The 23,482-nt window shown below is 42.1% G+C and overlaps 2 protein-coding genes across 4 annotated transcripts in view; one reads left to right on the top strand and one right to left on the bottom strand.

The window, feature by feature from the left end:
- RBKS (ribokinase) overlaps nucleotides 1-7,301 on the bottom strand; it is a 66,230-nt gene extending 58,929 nt beyond the window's left edge. Inside the window, exon 1 of one of the 3 annotated variants that reach the window (XM_079969320.1) lies at nucleotides 7,001-7,301. In XM_079969320.1, the coding sequence (XP_079825446.1) occupies nucleotides 7,001-7,272 (272 nt within the window). In that variant the 5' untranslated portion in view covers nucleotides 7,273-7,301. Of the gene's footprint in view, nucleotides 1-6,556; nucleotides 6,635-7,000 lie in introns of those variants that run through there. The other 2 variants (XM_079969319.1, XM_079969321.1) reach the window with 2 other exon arrangements.
- A 133-nt stretch (nucleotides 7,302-7,434) lies between these two features.
- The window catches only part of BABAM2 (BRISC and BRCA1 A complex member 2), a 153,084-nt gene continuing 137,036 nt past the window's right edge, over nucleotides 7,435-23,482 (top strand). Inside the window, exons 1-3 of the mRNA XM_079969318.1 lie at nucleotides 7,435-7,516; nucleotides 10,638-10,790; nucleotides 17,994-18,070. Coding sequence (XP_079825444.1) covers nucleotides 10,663-10,790; nucleotides 17,994-18,070 — 205 coding nt within the window. The 5' untranslated portion in view covers nucleotides 7,435-7,516; nucleotides 10,638-10,662. The remainder of the gene's footprint in view (nucleotides 7,517-10,637; nucleotides 10,791-17,993; nucleotides 18,071-23,482) is intronic.

The raw sequence follows: 23,482 nt of genomic DNA, 5'->3' as shown, positions 1-23,482 counted from the left end.
AGGCAGACCCCACAAATAACCCAGAGATGCATTTTAAATAAAAGGACACATTCTACTCATGTAAAAACATGCTGATTCCCGGACCGTCCGCAGGCCGGATTGAGAAGGCAATCTGGCCGGATCTGGCCCCGGGCCTTAGTTTGCCTACCCATGAACTAAGCCATCTGCTGCACAACAGTAGATTTTCTGTTGCATGGAGTTAAACTAGATAGCCTTTGAGGTTATTTCTGCTTCTCTGTTTCTACGATTCTAAGCTCTCCACTTTGCCCCTTGTCCCATCTGTTATATTCCTGCCACACATCAAGCACATTTCAACAACAAACCATGAGCTGTAAAACCATAGGACAAACCTTGGTTATAGGGCACGGTTAGCCTGGAGAGAACTAAAGCATGAGCAAAACAGCCACAATTTCCTCCCTGGGAGTCCCCTCCCCCATGCTAAACCATGGTTTGTGAGTGAACCAGACCATTGAAACTAATGGGCATGACTAGTTCGGGATCTTTAATTTCAAAGGATCTACTCTAAGTAGAACCTACTTAGTGGAACCCAAATTAACAACTAACACAACTGCCAGGCTTCTGACACACATCTTGGTGTCTTGGATAATACCTTCAGTGACTCTGGGTCACATGCCCAGTGACTACAATAAATATATTCTGTGGCAACAAACCATTTAGAAAATGAAAATCAGAAATGCAACTGGCCACTGTGAAACATTTTAAAGGTTTAGGGCTTTTAGTCAAGTGCCTGCTTAGAGATCTGTATAATGTATTTTCTCTTTCACGCGTGAACAGCTTTAATTACAGGCTAACTAACAATGAAACAGAATGATAACTCAAATGTTTTGTTGAGAGTTTATAGATGTGTTTAAGGCTGGATGGAGAAAAAGAGCTGGAAGGTGGCTCCAGGCACATTCGCCAACATGAAAGAAGGCACGCATTCTGGAGAGGAGGAGAGAAAGACAAAGGGAAGGTGGAGAAGTCTAGGCAGATCGCGGGGAGTGGAGGAATGCAGGCGGAGATAAGGGCTGTGCAGAGAAGGAAATTCATTTTCTCCTCAAAGAACCCAAAGCAGTTTTTTCAAATCTTGGGGAGATATAAATCTAGAAAACTGGTTTTGGGGAAATCTATGAAGGGAATGGAAACAACTTGTTGTAATTGGAAAAAAGAAATAATGAGGCCAAGAGAGAACATTCTAAAAACAATACTATTCATGGTTCACATCAAAGGAGGAGTTGCACAGAGCAGACAGAAGCAAAAGATAATTGCATACACACATTTTAGAGCAGGGTTGGTACCCTGGAAGGAAAAATAACCTATTCAGTATTTTGGGCTTCACGGGAGAGAAATACCTTCAGCAATTGTCCTTGTTTGCCTGCCACAGTAAGACAAACTATTGCTTACAGGGACTGCTCATGGCTCGCAAGAAGAGAACTTAAGAGCTTGTGTTCAGACAACATGCCAAGCCAAACTTTGCTTGGCAGAGAAATTTAAAAAAAAAAAAAACCCACTGGGGTAGGAGCAAAGCAGCAGTGAACTCCTCTCAGGGAAACTGCATGTTTGTGAATTCTAGTAAGCCAGAGTTTACCACAAACTAAGCCAGGGGTCAGCAAACCTTTTCAGCAGGGGGCAGGTCCACTGTCCCTCAGACCTTGTGGGGGGCCGGAATATATTTGGGGGAAAATGTATGAATTCCCATGCCCCACAAATAACCCAGAGATGCATTTTAAATAAAAGGACACATTCTACTCATGTAAAAACACGCTGATTCCTGGACTGCCCGCAGGCCAGATTTAGAAGGCAATTGGGCTGGATCTGGTCCCGGGCCTTAGTTTGCCTACCCATGAACTAAGCCATTTGCTTACTGTGATGTTTGGAACCAGGTGCCACCACATATAATTGAGCTTCACAATAGGTCTGTGTGGTATAAGAAGCTAAAATACACTTTTACATGGAGGATGAGGCTGTCCGTGTCTACTAACCCTGATGGCTATGTTCTCTTCCACCAGGGATCAAGCCTTTGGAGTGACAGGCCCTGCCTGTGGAACTCCTTGCAAGTAGAGGTCTGGTAGGAGTCAACCCTGCCTTCTTTTGAAACTTGCATTTTTAAACCTACCAGTATTAATTGCTTTTTTTTTTTTAGTAAGATTTTATGTTGTAAACTGCCTTGCCAATTGTTGGCTGCAATTATATTTTAGTAAATTGTGGGTTGCTTGCTTTATCAGCTGTTGGTTTGCTGATATTTTACTTGTGAGTATATTGTACTATATATTAATTTTATTGGAAACCTCTTTGGAAGAGTTTACTCTTCAAGATGGCATATAAATGTTTCAAATAAATGCTATGCTGGTGGAATGCCAAATATGCTGGTGGCATGACAAATACGCCAGCAGAACTCTTCTAATACACTTGCAGATGCCTCCATTCGCAAAGCTATTTCCGGCAGAATAAAGTATAGGATTGCTCTGCCTATCTTTTGAATGTATTTATGATTATTGTTTATTGTTACTCAGTGTGAAGCTTTGGTAGATTGAGGCTGCCTTTATCATTTCCTAAAACCTAAGGCATATGTTTTTCATTGTTCCTCCTCAGCCAATCAGCCTATTAAAAATTATTATTAACAGAACTGAGTACAAGATAGGACTAGAAATAAGGATGCCATTCCTATTTTTGGGTGGTGAAAACAGCAAGCCAGACGCAAATGAATCCCCATGAGAGGGTAAGAACTGAAATATTGTTTGCCCACAACAAGCATACGTGCTTGATTTCAGGGTTGCAACTTTTCTTGTTCTCAAAAAAATTAGAAGGAAGCAATATTATTGTTTCAGCATAGCTCTCTGCATTTAATTTCATCTATTACAGCAATTTTCCATTTTAAATTCAGTTATTTTTAGTGTGTCTCATTCTCACTAGCCTTGTGTACTGGAACTCTCAGCTGCATGAAATGCTATGCAGATCTTAAGCCAATACTGGCCATCTCTAAGTTCCCTTCACTGCCATTCTAAAGCATTCCTGCAATGTTGCATGAACATATATGTTGATCCGGAATTAAATTCCACTATAATAAGGCAATATGTGTGTAGATTCATGTAATGAGCTGAAGACTGAAGGTTTTGTCAACTTACTGGCAGGATACTGGAGGGGAGGGCTGTAGTAAGGCATTCACAATCCTCTATGCCCACATAAAGTTTCCTAAATTCTAGAGCAAAATGGGGGAGAGAGTTTTTGGACCAGCAGGTGGAATGGATGAGAGCTGGAATCCAACAACATATGGAGGGCCACAGGCTCCTATTTTAGCTTTAACATCCCTTTTCTAGAACGTCAGGTGTTAATAGACCTGACATAGTCTCTCCCACTGTTAACAACAATTAAAATGCCATTGCCACCAACAGACATTTAAAATTCGAACATTTAAAGGCTTATCATCAATCCTCAACACAGTAGACACAAAACATGCTAGCCTTCTTATACAAAATGAAAGAACAAGGTCTCATGAGGGCCTTTTAGAATTTTTATAGTGCAATGCTATGCATTTCTTCTCACAAATATGTGCCAAAATTCTGGGGTGCTTTATAGAGTCACTGACATTGACAATCAATACAACAGAATGCAGTGGGGGGAAACAGTGTGTGTTTGAACATCACAATAAACCACAAGTTTCAGATTTTAAACCAATCTGTTTAGTGTTTTCTTTGTTGTACTTAAGTCAGTGTGGACGCAAAAATGTTTTTAATTTTGCAAAAGATGGCATATTTTTATTTTATTTTATTTTTTATTTTAGTTTTATTCTTCCCTGTCTAATTAGTTTTAGGGAACAAACATAAAAGCTATTCATTAGCAGTAATATGTAATCTGCTCCAAATATTTGCTTAAATTAGTATTTGCAAAGTGTGTTCCAAGTAACTCTGGGATTTAACTGAAACTCTTCAGGGATTTCTTGATGAGAAGATAGATAATTATGGATATGCTGCCTGAAAGACTGTTGGGGAACTATTACTGATTTACCCTGAAATGCATAGTTGAAGAAAAGTAATGGAAGCATTCTAGGGTGACAAGTGAGCTTAACAAACCTGGCTGTGTGCTTGTCAGCCGACTGCAACCTAGACCAGGGTTGGAGGGTTTTTGTTTTTTCCAGTCCAAGGACTGCATTCTTTCAGGGACAACCTTCTAGGAGCCACTGGTCTGTAGCGGGCAGAGCAATGGATGGAAGACTTACTTTTGCACAACAAGTTACATTTCAGGCACACAAATACCAGAGGTTTCTACACACATATACACCTCTCCAGCCCTCATCCAAACAAGACAAATTATCGGAGACCAAGGAAACATTATAGCCACACAAAATTACTTGAGGGTTTGAGCAGGGCCAGTAAGAGATGTGGCCAGAGGAACAGGGAGAGTCTTAATGGCCAAATAGAGACATGTGGTCCAAAGTTTTCCATCTCTGCCTTAGACCACTGATCTTCAGCTAGTGAGCTGGGACCCAACATGGGGCCATGATCTAAGGAAATTTGAAACAGCAGGTGGCAAAAAAGAGAAAAGAAATGGGTCTCCCAATGTAAGTTTGGGCTAAAGGTGGGTCCCTGGTTTGAAATTATTAAAGGCTACTGCCTTAGAACATGCTCCAGAATCCTCTGAAAGACACATGTAAGAATTTTGAAGCAGTCATCAACAATCCATCAAATGAGGAAAGTGTTCCTGGAAATTATTGAGTAAATAAGTAAGTCACCCATCACTTCTGTAGCAGGTCACAGTGGTCTCAGAACAATACTTTCATTTGCAGTAGGAAGGCAAAAGTGTATCAGGCAGATATTCCTGTTTCCACTGGACCATAGCTCTGCGGCAGAGCACTTGTGATGCATGCAGAAGGGCCCAGGCTCAACCTTAAGGCATGTCCACTTAAAAGGACCCAGCGGCAGGTTCTGGGAAACATCCCTGCGTGAAACCCTGGAAAACAACACCCAGAAAGAATAGATGGGCAAAAAGCCTGACTTGATATAAGGTAGCTTCCTATGTTCTTGGGGGTATTTTTGTTTGTCGTTATGACTGTAAGGTTATTGATAGATCTTTTACATCTTATGACTGTTGTGAACTTCTCTAACTCTGGTAAAAAAATGGAATACTAAGTAAATAATGTCAGGGAATGGAGATTACGTAATGACAGAACATGGGATCCATTGTGGACTGTATCTTATCCTTCCTGTATAAACAGCAGGTTGTAGTAGGCACTTTTGTCTTAGTTGGAAGGAATATGGTTACTTGAGTCACACTGAGCATGGGGAATTAGAACTCTTCAGTTCTGTTTGTATATCCCATTAAGAGTTATTAACGTATTAACTCCCGATAACTGAAAAGGCAAAGTCCACAGTGATATTTTCACTGGGATACATTGATCTGTAAGAATATGCAAACTCTTAACTTCAATTTTTTCCCCTCTCACACAAAAAAGCTATGTGAACCTAAAATTACTTCAAAAGCTTGAATGTTTTCACAAATTAAAGTTGATTTCTGCTCCAGAAAGAATCGTGGAGGTACTTTAACTACAATTTGTATTCACAATCAACACACAAACAGATAAAGTTTTTTTCCTACTTCAGTTCAATATGTGCAGAGAGGCGACTGCAATTACAAAAGGATAGTATTTATTTTGGACTTATTAGGAGCACGATCCTAAGCGTGCACCATTGCAACCCACCTCTCTGCATATTTACTCAGAAGTAAGTCACACTGGGACGCAGGTGGCGCTGTGGGTTAAAGCCTCAGCGCCTAGGACTTGCCGATCGAAAGGTCGGCGGTTCGAATCCCTGCGGCGGGGTGCGCTCCCGCTGCTCGGTCCCAGCGCCTGCCAACCTAGCAGTTCGAAAGCACCTCCGGGTGCAAGTAGATAAATAGGGACCGCTTACCAGCGGGAAGGTAAACGGTGTTTCCGTGTGTGGCTCTGGCTCTGGCTCTGGCCAGAGCAGCGATGTCACGCTGGCCACGTGACCCGGAAGTGTCTCCGGACAGCGCTGGCCCCTGGCCTTTTAAGTGAGATGGGCGCACAACCCCAGAGTCTGTCAAGACTGGCCCGTACGGGCAGGGGTACCTTTACCTTTACCTTAAGTCACACTGGGTGGTATGCAGTGGGTTTTTGGGGGGGCGGGGACGCATACCCATAAACATTTTGTTAATCTTTGTACTTTTGTCCATTTACTGTATTCATTTCCCCCAATTTGAACTATAAAATGGTGATTTTCTTGAGTCAAAACGAGAGTACCCCTAAACATTTTTTAACAAAAAAAAGAAGCACCGGTAGTATGCAATGAACAGTTGTGCTAGTGCAATAATTAGTTCCAGAACTGGTGCAAGTGAAAAAGGATTACTCATTACTTTCTTCCCTACATCTGTTCCAGAGCGTTTGACGGCAGTGGGGGACAGGACCCAGAACAAGTTGGGGTTGTGTGGAAATGAGGAGAATGTTCCATTGTGGAAAGAGAAATTGTGCTAGCTGAATGGCTCACATCAGTACTGCTGCATGCAACCCAAAGAGTTCACAGGGACTTACTCCCGAGTGTACATCTTAGGCATGCTTCAGAAGAAACCTTCATGACATCTACTAGGCTGCAGCAGAGAGAGAGAGCCCCTTTGTCAGCTCTGCTGAAATATCAGGTCCATCGGGCCTTTTGCTCCTCAACTGCCACCTGAGGAGGGAAGAGTGAAGGGGAGCCGGGGAATTGCATGGGCTCTTCTGAGAAACCAGTTCACTTGGGGCTCCTGCTCTCTTTGCAACTCTTTCCAATCCAGTTGGCCATGATGAACTTCGCCACTAAGACCAGAGTTTGCTCTTTCGCTCCCCCTTCTCTCTACTTCCAGAGGCTTGGGCTTGCAGGGCTGCAGCCTCCAACACGCCTCCTCCTCTCCCTGGACTCTGCAGCCCCTTCGGGGTAAGAGCCTTAAGCAAACCGAAGCAGTTGGTAAAACAGGGGGCGCAGCAGCAGAGGATCCCATTTGCCATACTAACCTCACCAGATCAGTCATACAGGATCCCACCACCACGACCTCAGCAGCTGCCATGTCAGAAAGAGGTTTAGGACCACAGCACCTAACCTGACTCGCATCTACCTGAGCTGCCTGGGCACTAGCTCTCCAACCACCGCTCACCCCGCTTTGCCAGAGGGGGGTCCTTCGCCTGCCCGCTATGTGCGCCCGCCAAGGCGCCTGAGTTTTCACTTTGCGCTTTCGCGAACTTCGACTGCGGAGCGAGCTCAGCACACCGTTATCAGAGCACCCCATTATAACTCTGCTGCCCGTTCTAACGGGCGCGAATTTTTTTTTTTTTCAGGCGCGCTTTAGTCGCCTATATATCCACGGAAGCCCCGATTTTCTTTTTTTAAAAAAACTGCCTATCGGGTGCGCGCTTGGCTTTTCTGCAGGAGATTGGCGCGCGGGCGCGCACGCAGGAGCGTGCTGGGCGGAGTGGGAGGGTCTACGCAGGCGCGCGGGGCAAGGCGAGTGGCAGCTGCTGGGTTTCTTGGAGGTTTGTTTGCCCGTACTTCTCCCCTCCCCCCCCCCCGCCCCGTGCAGTCTCCCTTTACACAGAGCAACAGGGGGTCGGGTGGGGGGGGCAAAGATGGTTCCCCTTCAGGCTGGGTGGGGTGGGTGGATGCTGGTGGGGTTTCCCCCCCCTTCCTCTTTCTCTGCTTATTGGGGGAGCAAAGCATGTAGTAAGGGGGGGGCGTGGCTTGGCTGGGGGGTGGAAAGGGACAACAACCCCTCAGACCTGGGCATTTGACGTGGGGAGACCGTTTTATAGGAAACAGCCACTACCAATTGTGTGTAAGGCTTGTGCTGTACTTACTTGTAGGTGCTGCTAATTTATGAATCAATACTGTCGCTCATAATACCCGTTTGCTGTGTTTCTTGATAGATTGCAGGGTTGCAGCAGCTGGTGCCCTTGCTGGGCTCATGTGCCACTCATTCTTGCTACAGGTCGAAAGCCAGTTGTAGTGGATAAGGACTGTTGAGTTGGGAAGTCCCCTGGCTCGGGCATCATCTCTGCCATGAGCTTAAGCAGCCATTTAACTGGATCCGCTGCATCTGCAATATGGGTATAATAAATAAATAAATAAATAAATGTTCCAGTAGCACCTTAGAGACCACACAAAAGCTTATACAGTGGTACCTCGGGTTACAGACGCTTCAGGTTACAGACTCTGCTAACCCAGAAAGAATACCTCGGGTTAAGAACTTTGCTTCAAGATGAGAACAGACATCACATGGTGGCGGCAGCAGGAGGCCCCATTAGCTAAAGTGGTACCTCAGGTTAAGAACAGTTTCAGGTTAAGAATGGACCTCCAGAACGAATTAAGTTCTTAACCCGAGGTACCACTATACCCAGAACAAACTTAGTTGGTCTCTAAGGTGCTACTGAACCAAAAAAATATATATATTTATTTTGACTGTGTCAGACCAACATGGCTACCGACCTGAATCTGGAATCATGGGTATAATAATTCTTTTAAATATATATATACACACTTTTCAGGTTTATACATTTCACTAATTTTACAGTCATTTTAACATTTCAAAACTGGGAAACAGGTATAATAATTCTAGTCTACCCTGTAAGGTTGTTGTGATATGAGGTGTGTGAAGTGTGTGTTCGGCGCTTGAACAGCTATCTGTGCATGCCGAGTATTAGTATTTTATGTTACGTTGAGGAAAACTGTTGAGTTTTACAACACATAGTTGTAAAAGGTAAGGGCGCCCTACAAAAACAAGCGCCAGCTGCCTACCATCAATATGAGGATAGGAGCTTGAAGAACTGCTACCAGTCAGAGTTGACAGTACTGGGCTAGATGGACCAGTGCTCTGACTTGGGATAAGACAGCTTCATGTGAGGGTTGTGTAAACAATTTATAAATTTATGAATCTATAAATAAAAGTGGGAAATGATTCAATGGCATTTAACCATTTATCTTATTTCTGAAATGTTCAGTTTTGTTTGCAGCACTGTAGTCTTCTGCACTTTTATATGAATATTGTTATATACTATTTACAAAGTTTAATGCGATCTCATATGTAGTATTTGGGCAGAAATTCAAAGCACGTTAAGTTTTCTATTGTTACTAAGAGACACTTTTCTCCCAATTTTTTCCCCAATTTTATTTGGATTAAAATAATAAGCACAGCATATTTGATCCCAGTTCTGACTTAACAAGGTATTTTAGTAAATTGTTTGGAATGGTAGGTAAATTTTATACTCTGGTAAACTTTAAAATGTGTTAATGGTCACTAAACTCATTGAGAGATTAATAAAAAGGGCACTGTCCAACTGCTGAAGTAACTATCAGGCCTGCACAACTGGTGACACACTGAGTTGAGCACAGCCCATCAGCTGGATACAGTTGTCTGCCAAGAGCCCAACAACCACCCCTTCACCTCTGCTTTTGTCACCCCAAGCAACCAGCAGAACCAGAAGATTTATCAAGTCAGTGGTGGGCTATTCTCATCTTGTTAGGTCATAAGTTGCATTGTATTTTATAATGGACCACTGAACAAAATGAGAGAACCATGTTTTATGAGTGAGATGCTTACTAAATATTAGGAGTGCAAATGGTCGTGTGGCTATAACTGTGGACCATAGCCAAGTGGATGGGCAGCAGCTAGCCCAAATGTGCCCCCTGTTCCCAGCAGGCTTTGCTTCCATTTCCTTTCCCTTGGCCCCTACTTGCATCAGCCTTTTTCAAAAAGTTGCTGGCTTTCACCATCCTTTCCTTGCTTGCCTTGTCTTTGGCCCTGCCTTGTGTGTCGGGTCTCAAGAGTCGTCTCTTTTAAAATACCGTATTTTTTGCACCATAACACTCACTTTTTTCCTCCTATAAAGTAAGGGGAAATGTCTGTGCGTGTTATGGAGGGAATGCCTACGGGTCGCGGGGGTGATCTGCTGCAGTCATGAGCAGAGGATCCATGGTTCCCCTTCCTTCCCTCCTCCGTGGCTCACTTTGAAACAGCAAAGCGGGAGAAGAGCCGCTGAGTGGGGAGGAGAGAGGGACAGAGAGCCTGCTTCTTTAAAGGAGCAAAGCGGGAGAGGAGAGGAGCCGCTTGCACAAGTGTAAGCAGCTCCTGTCCGGTTGGTTCCTTTAAAGCAAGCAGGCTCTCTGTCCCTCTCTCCTCCCCACTCAGCTAGCTAAATAGCACCAAAGTTTTTCAGCTCGCTAAGCCGGGGATGAACGGGGAGGAGGGAGAAAAGCAGAGCCTACTTGCTTTAAAGGAGCAAAGCGGGAGAGGAGAGGAGCCTTCTCCCCTTATACCCCTCTTCTTCATTATTAGCAGCATCCTTCTCCACTCACCCCATGCATGCTCCTTGTCCCTTGAGTGCTTTTCCTTCCCTCCCCACTTAAAACGTGGTTACAAAGGATCCTCAGGATTTTTGCATTGGGCTACTCCAAACTGTCAGATCACATGTCTGTGGCCACAGCATGAACCACAAAAATCATACATCCACTGTTTCGTTTAGAATATTTATTTTCTTGTTTTCCTCCTCTAAAAACTTACGTGCGTGTTATGGTCGGGTGCGTGTTATAGAGCAAAAAAACCGTATGTATAGAAATGGTGTGGCTACTCTTTGATACGTTCACAATTATTTTTCCTTGCAGAACTGTGTGCACCTTGCAGATTAGGATGTCCCCTGAAGTTGCTTTGCACAGAATATCTCCAGCACTTTCTCCTTTTGTTTCTAATGTGGTCAGGAATGGAAAAGTAGGATTGGATGCAACTAACTGTTTAAGGATTACAGATCTGAAATCTGGGTAAGTGCCCTCAATGAATTCAAATAATGTCTATGTGCCAATTTTTCTTGTCTGTAATCACGTTTAATTTATCTGGAATGAAGAAATTAAAGAAGTTTTAGCAAGGCTATAGAAATCGTGGTTTAATGTGTAGTGCAACACAATTGGATTTAATGTTATTATTCATTGGTAGAGCTTGGTAATTGATTTCAGAAATGAATCTAATGTGTTTGAGCATTTCATTTCCATATCACATTTGGTTTTGTAACCAGCCCTAAATGCCTGTCTTAAGTATTTAGCTATACATAATCTGAAAAATAGGGCTCCCCAAAGTTAACTTTTCTTAAGATGTTACTGTTGAATGCTAGTTATATTGTGTAAGAATTTTCTTGTTGTTGAATACCACCTTTCATCTTTTACTGTTGGCAATAATGCTAGATGGAGGTTTAGCACTAGATCTAGGGACACGGGTGGTGCTGTGGTCTAAACCACTGAGCCTCTTTTTTTAAAAAATAATATTTATTAAAGTTTTAAATGTTACAGAAAGAGAAAGAGATAACTCCAAGTTAAACAAAGACTTAACAACACATCACAATAATGAAAAAAGAGAATAGGAAAAGAATTTTTTTTTTATAAAAAACAGAAAAACAGAAAAATAGAAACTATTAAAAAACACAACGAACCTTCCCATAACTTATCTTTCATTTGCTTGTTTCCTTGACCTCCTCGCACCTCCCTTTTTTGTATTCTAGTTCGGTTAGCTATTTCAGCAAATCCTTTCCATCTTTCCCAATTTTTATCCTATAATTTATCTTAATATAATGTAACTTTACCTTTCCTCCTTTCATCCATTAACAATCTATTTTTACTTAATCCTTTATCATATTTCTGCTAAAGCCACATAACTTCATTCCAGCCTCCTTCTAACATTCCTTAATTTTACAATGTTTCTGTAAATAAACTTTAAATTTCTTCCAATCTTCTTCCACCGACTCTTCTCCCTGGTCTCGGATTCTGCCAGTCATTTCCGCCAGTTCCATGAAGTCCATCACCTTCATCTGCCATTCTTCCCGGGTGGGTAGATCTTGTGTCTTCCAGTACTTTGCAATAAGTATTCTTGCTGCTGTTGTAGCATACATAAAGAAAGTTCTATCCTTCTTTGGCACCAATTGGCCGACCATGCCCAGGAGAAAGGCCTCTGGTTTCTTCAGAAAAGTATATTTAAATACCTTTTTCATTTCATTGTAGATCATTTCCCAGAAAGTCTTAATACTTGGGCATGTCCACCAAAGGTGAAAGAATGTGCCTTCAGTCTCTTTACATTTCCAACATTTATTATCGGGCAAATGATAAATTTTTGCAAGCTTGACTGGTGTCATGTACCACCTGTATATCATTTTCATTATATTCTCACTTAAGGCGTTACATGCCGTAAATTTCATACCTGTGGCCCATAACTGTTCCCAGTCAGCCATCATAATATTATGTCCAACATCTTGTGCCCATTTAATCATAGCTGATTTCACCGTTTCATCCTGAGTGTTCCATTTCAACAGCAAGTTATACATTCTTGACAAGTTCTTACTTTTGGGATCTAACAGTTCTATTTCCAATTTTGATTTTTCCACCTGGAAGCCAATTTTTTTGTCCAGATTATATGCCTCCATTATTTGATAATAATGGAGTCAATCTCGCACTCTATTTTTTAGTTTTTCAAAACTCTGTGTAATCTATCTCCCTCTTGTTCCAGAATTTCCCATTATTTCGGCCATTTGGCCTCCATATTGAGCTTTTTCTGAGCCTTCGCTTCCATTGGTGATAATCACCTTGGGGTTTTATTTTCAAGCAAGTCCTTATATCTTATCCAGACGTTAAACAGTGCTGTTCTGACAATATGATTTTTAAACGCTTTATGTGCTTTGACCTTATCATACCACAAATATGCATGCCACCCAAATACATTGTTAAAACCTTCTAGATCCAGCACGTCAGTATTTTCAAGAAGCAACCATTCTCTCAGCCAGCAAAAAGCGGCTGATTCATAATAAAGTTTAAAGATGCAGGGCAAATCCACCTCTTTCTTTAGCATCAGTTAGTATCTTAAATTTTATTCGAGGTTTCTTGCCCTGCCAGACAAATCTAGAAATATCTCTCTGCCACTTCTTGTTGTTGAATACCACCTTTCATCTTTTACTGTTGGCAATAATGCTAGATGGAGGTTTAGCACTAGATCTAGGGACACGGGTGGTGCTGTGGTCTAAACCTCTTGGGCTTGCTGATCATAAGGTCAGCAGTTCAAATCCATGCAACGGGGTGAGCTCCCGTTGCTTTGCCCAGCTCTTGCCAACCTAGCTGTTCAAAAGCATACCATCACAAGTAGATAAATAGGTACCGCTGCAGCAGGAAGGTAAACTGCATTTCCATGCACTCTGGCACTTGTCACGGTATTCTGTGCACCAGAATCAGTTTAGTCATGCTGGCCACATGACCCGGAAAATCTGTCTGCGGGCAAATGCCAGCTCCCTCAGCCTGAAAGCAGAGATGAGCACCGCACCCCATAGTCAAATTTAACTAGTCTTAATTGTCCGGGGGTCCTTTACCTTTATCTTTTTTACCTTAGGACTAGGATTGGGCTGAGGAAGAACTTTTATTTTAGGAAAGAACTGCAGCTTAGTGATATAGTGCATGCTTTGCAAGCAAAGGGTCCAAGGTTCAGCCTCCAAAATCTTTACATAGGGAAAATACCCCTATCTGAAACCCTGGAATGCTGCTCCCACACAGTGTATTGAGCTAGGTGAACTATGTTCCTAAGCATGACTCTTCTACCTGGCCAGAAGGCCACCAATAGATGTAGGATGGTAGCTGTAACTTTGCATACATTACTGATGTTCAATGAACCCTCAGTATAACTTGGTGTTGTACCAGCCACAACCACAAGTCTAGAGAAGCAATAGTAATAAATTTCAGTGGCTGACACTGCTGTCAAGCACGAACACTATGACATGTTTCTGTGCTGAATTCTTCATTAGTGGGTCTGTTCTGACAGCTGACATTTCTGAGCTGTGGGGAATAATTGAGCACAGCTCACACAACATAATAAGCACGTTCTTAACCTAGGGATTTGCTCATATAATTTTAATATAGAATAGGTCTTGCTTTTTCTGGGAAACTCCCCTGTAACCTATTTTATTTAAATATTTTATGCTGTCTCTTTCAGCCTATTTAAAGACACCTAAGGTGACTAATAATACCCATAATAAGATAAAAATAAACAACGACCAACCAACAAATTCATAAAAAAATAGTAAAATAAATAAATAAATAAATTGAAACACCAGCAGTAGCGAGATTTAAAACTACCAAAGTTGACCACTGCCTAAGTCATACATGCTCATCTGAATGGCAACATCTAGACTTGGTCCCCCTAAAAATCAAGTAAAGAGGGAGCCAGGTGTGGCTCACCTGGGCAGGGAATTGCAAATCTAGGCATCACTATCGAAAAAGTACAAATTCCACATTGGGTGTAATTAGAAAAGGAATAAATAAAATAAAACTGACAAAACAATACCAAATAAAGATCTGTTGTGCAACCACACTTGGAATACTGTGTACAGTTTTGGTCACCATGTCTCAGAAAGGATTTTGCAGAGCTGGAAAAGTTGCAGAAAAAGGCAGCCAAATGATCAAGGAAGGGGCTCAAGGATAGGTTACAACATCTGCGTCTTTTTAGCTTGTAAAAAAGGTGAATGAGGTTAGACATGGTAGGTGTGTGAGAGATTATGCATTGTGTGAAGAAAGATATGTTGTGTTCTCTCTATCATAATATTAGAAGAAAGGGTCATCAGATACAGGGCAGACTAAAGGATGCACTTTTGCACACAGCACTTAGTTAAAGATGTGATGATAGCCACATCTTTGAAAGTGGCTTGAAAGATAAGACTGTCAGTGGCTACCAGGCATAATGACCGTATCATTTCACGACAGATAACTCACAACTTAAATACATTTAACTTGTGTGCATTCAGCTTTACAGGTCTTGCTAAAAATTAGAAAGGGGACAGGCGTCAAGCTAAAAGAAACACTTTGAAATAGTCTTGGAAATTAATTGACAACCAGTGAATAATCCTGGTTCATCTGAATCACGAACTCTATCTTCTGCACTCTGTACTGATCAAAGTGTCTGAAAACATCCTCGCATATAGTGCGTTGCAGTAGTCCAGTCCAAAGTTGATAATGGCATGCATAGTGGTGGCCTTTTCTAGGGGACGGTCCAGCTGGTACACTAGTCAAAGCATGATGTAAATGTTTCTGGCCATGGCAGCTACCTTGGCTTCTTGGAGCCTAGCAGGATCCAGGAGCACTCTCAGACTGCAAACTTGATCCATCAGGCAGAGTGAAACAAGGTACCGTATTTTTCGTCCCATAGGACGCTCCGTCCCATAGGACGCACCTAATTTTTTTTTTTTTTTTGGGGGGGGGAAATAAAGGAAAAATTTTTTTCCTTTATTCCCCCCCAAAAAAACCAGGTCGGGGAACAGCGGGATGGCGGCGCTGCGCCTCCCCACTGTCCCCCAAGCTTGTGGGGCTGGCCGATGTCTGCCCAGCGTGTGGGATGCTCTGCTTCAGGGCATCCTGCGCGCCGGGCGGCAGGCTGCTATCCGCAGCGTGGGGAGCCCCGCGGGAACTCCCGCAGGGCTCCCCACGCTGCGGATGTCTGCCCAGCGTGCTCTGCTTCAGGGCACCCCGCGCGCCCGGAAACTCCCGCGCGCCCGGGAACTCCCGCAGGCTCCCCAGGCTTGCTGATAGCTTCCTGAAGCCTGGAGAGCAAGAGGGGTTGGTGCGCACCGACCCCTCTCGCTCTCCAAACTTCAGCGAAAGCCTGTATTCACCCCATAGGACGCACACAGATTTCCCCTTCATTTTTGGAGGGGAAAAAGTGCGTCCTATAGGGCGAAAAATACGGTAACTGCCTATTCAGCTTAGATAAGCTGAACCCCTTACTAACTGTATTTCTGCCATTATTTAGCATAGTAGTGGGGGACAGTCATATTTCCAAATATTATTTTTTTTGGTATTAACACAGTTGTGTTGGTTTTGTGAAATGAGTTTGAGTTTGCCTTTAAGTATCTTGATGTGTAACTTGGACAACTTCAAGAAAGCTAGCTGTTCACTTTTTCCTCCCAAAGCTCCCAAAGTTTAATATTTTAGAACTACTGTTACAGAAGGCTCATAATATGATACGGCAAACTTGTGGATAAGCTTCCTCTACTCTGTGGATGGGGGCAGAGCAAAAGCAAGCAAGATGCGACTTTACACAACCAGTAAATGTTGCAGGATATGCTTCAGTTTTCTTGTATGGTGCCTGCATCTATTTGATTTATATCTTGGGAACCACTATTAGTGCTCAATTTTCTCACTACTACTACTTTTTCTCTTGACAGCATTTGTAGCTCCTTAAAAGTATTTTGCTAACTAATACTTTTTGCTCAGAAAGTACCTGCTTTTGAAATCTCTTGTGTAGCTTTATCAAAAAGTAATTTGACAAAATGTAGCCGCAGCTGCTGTTAGCTCTCATTTCTAGACCAGTATTTATGTGTGTGTGTGTGTGTGTGTGTGTGTGTCTTTTAAAAAGCAAAATCTTAACAGCCTGGAAAATACTTAGTGTTGCTTTTAAGGATGCTCTTATTATTATCTCTATTACACTGTAAAGTATATTATCCTTTCTCCCCCTGCTATTCTGTGGTGAACTAAATGAAGTGGTTTATTTGCAAAATCAGAAATACCTTTTTTATTCCAACTGGGTATGTTTATCTAGACGATGAGAAGACAAGGGTGCAGGGACAGTGGGCATGATTGCATTCTTCAGATGTCTGAAGAGCTGTCAAATGAAGAGAGCAAAGACTTGTCCTCTGCTGCCCCAGACAGCAGGACTAGATTGATGGGCAGAAGTTATAGGAAGGTAGATTTTAATGAGACCTTGGAAGAAATACCTGAAAGATCAGTTTGACAAGGAACACAATTACTTACAGGGGTGGGGACAACCTTTTATTAGGTATGCTCTAGCTCTGAACATGAGGCTAGACTAAACACTCTTCAAATCTATGATTTACAAGAAGGTTGGAATCACATTTCAAGCTACAGCTCAGTATGATGTCCAATAAGCAATAATCTGCTGCTGATGTGTTATAGGGAACTTGTGAAAAGTTAAATGTCATGCATTTGTGATTGTTTCAATGGATGTTGAGAGTTCAGTGCAAAAGATGGATCTGTCCATGAGTTTGAACAGGTGTTTAGAATATCGGGCCATGCTGGGGCAAAACATAAATGTGGAGCCTTTAATCGTAGACCACGAGGGAAATTATTCATAGGCCAGTGTTTCTGCTTGGGGTGCAACCCTCTCATGCACTGGTGGTCACTCACTGCTTGATTTTGATTCTGTATCCACTGCCAACTCTCTCCTCCCTCTCTACATCTTGGGGGACATGTGATGACTGTTTAGTGGTGAGCCGTGACACTGAGCATGGCCAAAGGTGCCCATGGCAGTACGCTGGAGTTATTTTTAGATCATCCCTATTGGCAGCTCTTCACAGAGAATCCCCAAACGGCTTTGGTTTTTTTTTTTAAATCAACTTTTTTGAATTTTTTTGTCAGATGTGTGAAGTGGGGTGGGGAGGAAGTCTGATGTTATATAAGATATTAAAGACATACATAATTATAAATGAAAACTTCGAGGAAAACCCCCGAATACAGCAAGGCTATAGCATAAATGTGACAATGACACAGAATAATTCCTTGTATCATATAAAAGTCAGTTAATAAAGGGTTGAGAAGGTTATTGAATGGCTTACTAAAGAGGCAAGTAAATCCTATGCATGTTTACTTTTATGTAAACCACTGTATTCATTGAACTCCCATCTATGGCAGTGCATAGGACTGCAGCCATAATAGCCATCTGAGGTATGCATTAGGTATTCTATTATATTATGGGGATGTTTTCCTTGAGAGAAAGCAAGTCCACATGCAATATATGGAGGAACTGTTGCAGCCATTGCTCTTTTCTTTTTGGACAGGAACCATTAATAATAATAATAATAAAATTTTATTTATATCCCGCCCTCCCCAGCTAATGCCTTGGTCATTTAATCTGGGCATGTGTTGCTCATTGATCAGACTCTGATACTGTGTGCATCTTGGTCCTTCACTTCCCTCTTCTTTCCCTTCTAGCTGCATGTCCTTGACTCTTGGGCCCAGCTGTGATCGCTTTAAGTTGCATATTCCATATGCTGGAGAAACACTAAAATGTAAGTGCTCAAACTTTAAAGTCAACTACCTTCTGAGACAAACTGGGGAAAGTGCCTGCTGTATGGAATGCTCTCCATAGGGAAGCTTTTATGGTGCTGAACCTTCATTTGGTACAAGACTGATAGAAGACATTTCTTTTCCCCTAAATGTTTTACATAATGTTTGTTAACTCTGTTCTAATTGTGGTGGTTTATGAAAATACATTTCTGTTGCTTTTAGCAGTTTATTTTTTTATATGCTGATCATTTGGTTATTTATGTATTTTTAATGAACATAATTGAACCAGTGAGTCCCATTAGCAGAAACCCTGCACAATGAGTACTGCTCATTCAATGAGGCTTTCTCCCTCCCACCCCCGTGTCCCCTGAAATCAGCTCACGGGGTAGAGGGTGTCAGGAAAATAGCCAGAACAGCATACAGGGGCAGGAAGGGTGGGGTTTTTTCCATCTGGCAAGCCAAAATGATTGCCCTGATGGAGCGATGGTCTTAGCATGATGTTGTATTCCTCCCCATATATTGTTAAGCTGCCTTGGGAGTTGTAAAGTTGAAAAGTGGGGTAACACATGTTTTAAATAAACAGATTAGAGGTGTTTCTGTTGCATCTTCTATATCTGTTAAAATATGCATGTGCATTGATTCCCTTTTACCAGTTTGTTAACCAACCTTGTCAAAGCTTCCAGGCTTTATGGAACTGGCTCTCACGGCAGCAGCCATTGCAGCCCTTGTTCTGCATCCAAGAAATGCCTGGCTTGAGGAGAGAGTGCAGTGCAGGGAATGGGGAGGCAAGATTGGATGAGGCACTGAAGGGCAGGTCTCCCCTCCAGTGCAGTCTTTTTAAACCGCGAGGGCTCGTCTCTCCTGCAGCTGACATGATCTGGCAGTTGGTCTACTAGATCTGTCCCTGTTGCAGCTGGGGAATAAAATAAAAAAAAATCTGCCTGTGCAGCAAACCCAGTGGAGTCCCTTCTGGGGAAGGCATTTGGCCTTGAGGGATGTATGCCCAGGTCCTTAATCCAGGGAGGTGGAGGAATTGAGCCTGGCAGGCAGGTTTCCAAAGGTCTCAGCTCTCTCCTGTGCAGTCATCAGTCTCTGGCAGTATGTGGGGCTCTGTTTTAAGAATAGGGGAGTTTCTAATTCTATTGATCTTTTTGGTTGCTTTTTGTGGACAGTTGTTGTTCTAATGGTGAAGCTTTTCTAGTAAGTGTCTCTTCTGTACAGGCGTTGGTTGACAGATCTCAGTTTGGACTACATCACTCTCACACACTCCACACTCCATCACTCTTAAAGTGGACCATAAACCAAGAAAGTGTTTTGAAGTCAGTGGGAGAAAGCAAGTGGGAAGTGGTCAGTGAATCACCCCCTAAGATGCAATCCAAACCTATTACATCAGTGGTGGAGACATCTAATTCAGTGGAGTTAAAGATGGCATCTTACATGATGTGGTAGCATCTGGTTTTGTGGGTTACCGCTTTTGGAGTTCATTCTGTTGGCTGTGTGTGGTTTTATATTAGATTGAGATCTTTGAAACTGTTAATTGTGCAAGTCACATGAAAGAAAAATGGCATCAGGAAACAAAGGAGCAAGTATAGTTTTTAATTTCTTTATTGCTGTAATTGACCAAATGTGATGCTCATTTCCTAAAAAGGCAATGAGTTGTTGGCATCCATCTTTCTCAAGAAACAATGGGAGAGTGTGCCATTGAGGGTAAGGTCAAACCGTTGGTGAGTTACAGCGCCTGCTGTGGCTGTAGAGACTTATATGAGAGAGGCATGTTTTATTGCAGCTGGGGAAGATGAAGGCAACCATTTTCGTTGTTATATATGCACCATGATGTTTCTTCTCTCTGTGCTCCTCCCAGCGGCCATGAGTATTGCTTGGTTTGGTAGCCAGCTATCAGATTCTGGAATATACATAGGGAGCTCATATACAAAGGACATGAAGCTGATCTTATCCAAGCTTCTGCTTTAAGGTAGGGTGTGAATATCCTCTTGACACACTAGCATTCATTATGTAATTCTTTCTCCAGGTACGTTTATTAAAATATATCAGATAGTTAGACAAAATGAACCAAGTCCCATATAATGAGGGGAATCATTTTTCATGAGTTGCTGTCATGTGGGAGATTCAGACAGGTGACTTCTTTGGACCTCGTGTAGAAATATTTTTTTAAAAAATCAGTATTTACTCTGTGGAAGAAGGTTTAGCCATTGATGTTAGTCTTTCTGGCTGTGTACACATAGCAGTTTAAAGTGGATTTGAGGTGTGCATGTTTTTCACATTCACATGACATTGTCCTCATCCAAGTGGCAGCCATCGCTCCCTACCCCCTGTTTAATTTGGACAGTCCCCAATTGATGGATAAAGTGGGGCAAACACAACTGGGATTCTTTTAATAAACCCAGTGTTTTGTGTAATATGGTATATTGGAAAACCCATATCTAAAAAAAGATTTTTAAAAATGTGTTAGGCACAGGTGAACAAATACTTGCATGCATTCCCACAGTGACCCTCAGATTTCCTGAACTTGGAGTGATTGAGGAAGTACTAATTGAGGCAAGGGACGCAGGTGGCGCTGTGGGTTAAAGCCTCAGCGCCTAGGACTTGCCGATCGAAAGGTCGGCGGTTCGAATCCCTGCGGTGGGGTGCGCTCCCGCTGCTTGGTCCCAGCGCCTGCCAACCTAGCAGTTCGAAAGCACCTCCGGGTGCAAGTAGATAAATAGGGACCGCTTACCAGCGGGAAGGTAAACGGCGTTTCCGTGTGCGGCTCTGGCTCGCCAGAGCAGCGATGTCACGCTGGCCACGTGACCCGGAAGTGTCTCCGGACAGCGCTGGCCCCTGGCCTCTTAAGTGAGATGGGCGCACAACCCCAGAGTCTGTCAAGACTGGCCCGTACGGGCAGGGGTACCTTTACCTTTTTAATTGAGGCAAGGGGAGAACAGCACACAATATGAATACATCCCCTAAAGCACTGCCCAGTAGTGTAGCTGGAAAACAAAAATCTCTTGAGACAAAGTTCATTTGAAAGTGCTCCTCTGTTGACAGACATGCACAAAAGCTTGCATGGAAAAATCAGATCTGTGTGACGCATATGCGTATTACCATCCTAGTGTGTACACTGCCTTAGCCTTATATGTCGTCTATTTCATCCTAGTTCAAGGGCTTCATTCTCAGTTGCCTGAACATGCACAGGTCTCTTTGTAGTGGTGTTTACAAGCCTCTGTCACTCATGTTTAAATGGCCACCCAATGAGAAAGATACGTTATTTCTAAGGTGCCTGGGTGGCCTCTGACCTGTGCAAGCTGCACCAATATATCTGAATAAGAGGAACATATTGTAAGCTAATGTAAATTGTTTAACTCTTGCAGCTTTTTTCTGTTTCATATATACTCATGTAATCGCTGAGAAGAAGAAAATTATATTCTACCATCTTATACTAGTTGCAGAGACTGGCTTTCTGAATTGTCAGTAAAAGACAACTGGAAAACAAGTAGCAAGTAGTCTATGTATTTTAGTAGAGCATAGAAGCTTATGTGTTCCTAAAATGTAGGAAATGTTTTATCATCCAGAGTACGTGTTTATACAGTTTAAATGTTGAGATTACACATAAACTCGGGTGGCAGCTTTTTCCTAACTGCATTATATCTGAAAAGGAATCATTATTTAGGCAATTTATGAATTTTTTAACATACGTCACAAAAAAGTATCTGAATTGTCTGAAACAAAACATTAGGCTTTTTCTGTGATATCAGGTAAAATTCCAGTGGCATAGTTCCATGTATTTGGATATATACGATGAAGAAAAAGATTTGACATCATGATTTTTTAAAAAGTCGTACTGCTCTTAAACTAGCCTGGGGAACCTATGGTTCTTCATACAGTATGTACTTAGATTCCAATACTTCTCAGCCTCATCCAGCATGACCAATGGGTGACTGGAGTTGCAGTCCAACAACATCTAGAAGGCCACATGTTTCTCACCCCTGGTGCCTTAAAACATTTGTATGTGTGTGTATATATATATATATATATATATATATATATATATATGAAGCACAAAACAGCCAGGGTTGTACAGGGAGGCATGATGAGACCTCAGTTCAAACCCTGTTCATCATGGAGCTGTGTATATGATGTTTGCTATTTTAACCTAGCCTACAGTACAGGATGGTGGTGAAGTTGGAGGTGACAAGACTGTGATGAACAAAATATTAAAACAATTACAAAGCAACAGGTGAGACCTGCCCCATGATGATTATTGTTGGGTCCTTATAGAATTGCAACAGTACCGAGAAAGAATATATTTATGTTATGGTCTGCTGAATATAACAACTTCCCAATATTACACATGCCTCTCTTTACAAATCCAGCAAGATTGGCAGCTAGTTTTTTTGAGTCAGATCTACTCAAATGAAAAATGGCAATCTATGCTAAGAGAGAATGCATATTTAAACCCATGCAAATATAGATGGGATATAGCTGCAAATAAGTAGCAGATGAAAAGTGTTAATGTGTGGAAGCATTATGAATGACAGTGCTTGTGGTTCAGAACAAAATGTTTTTTGATGGGCAAAGGACATTCATAATTGGCACTTGTGGAAATTATTACTATAAGCAGACAACAGTGTACAGGAACACCAAACATCCTGTTGCTAGATGTGTGGCTGTTATCTTTTGAAAGCAGAATAATTCTATGAAAAATGGTCACTGAATGTCGTAACAGGAACATTTTGAAGTGTTCATGGTTTTGTCTTGTGAGATTGGTGCTGAGTACAAGCTGAAGTGCCTACTTCCTTTGTGGCTAACCACTGCATCCTCTTTGTAAGAGATCAGTTTTCCTCCTCCAAATTATCATTCACAACAGCTGCCATACTTCAAATCCAGGTAGCTTATTCTGGTGTGTTAATCAGTTGGCATTTGGGAAGTACCACTGCTTTGACTTTTTCTCTCCCTGGAAGTCAATGGGAAAACTGAATTTACCGTGTTAGGAACTGACTTTGTGGCAACACAGTGCATCTTGTATTGAAACTGATAGCTAGTTTACACTGTTCCCTAATTGTTTAAAGTTCCTTGGCATTCAGATGTGAACAAATCCCTCCAAATTGCACGTTTATGTCACTTTGATTTATTGTCTGTCCTTGTTTCATAGTCTCTTGAACTTCATCAAATACCAATTTTGCCAAGGCTATCAATCCTCGTTGTGATCTATTAAGAAAGATTAGCACTTTGCAGATGTAGTTTAGTTTATTCTTTGCTATGTTTATACTCCACTTTCCTGTTAATACCAAAGCTGCTTGTAGTAGAAAATACAATATAATAAGCATATAATTAACAGAGCACAACCATATAAGAACCAGTAGTATTGTCATTTAAGTGATGCTTAAAAAACAGAGGCTTGGATTCAGGTAACCTTG

The sequence above is a fragment of the Podarcis cretensis genome, assembly GCF_951804945.1.
Source record: "Podarcis cretensis genome assembly, chromosome: 3".
Lineage (NCBI taxonomy): Eukaryota > Metazoa > Chordata > Lepidosauria > Squamata > Lacertidae > Podarcis > Podarcis cretensis.
This window is presented reverse-complemented; position numbering and strand designations above follow the sequence as displayed.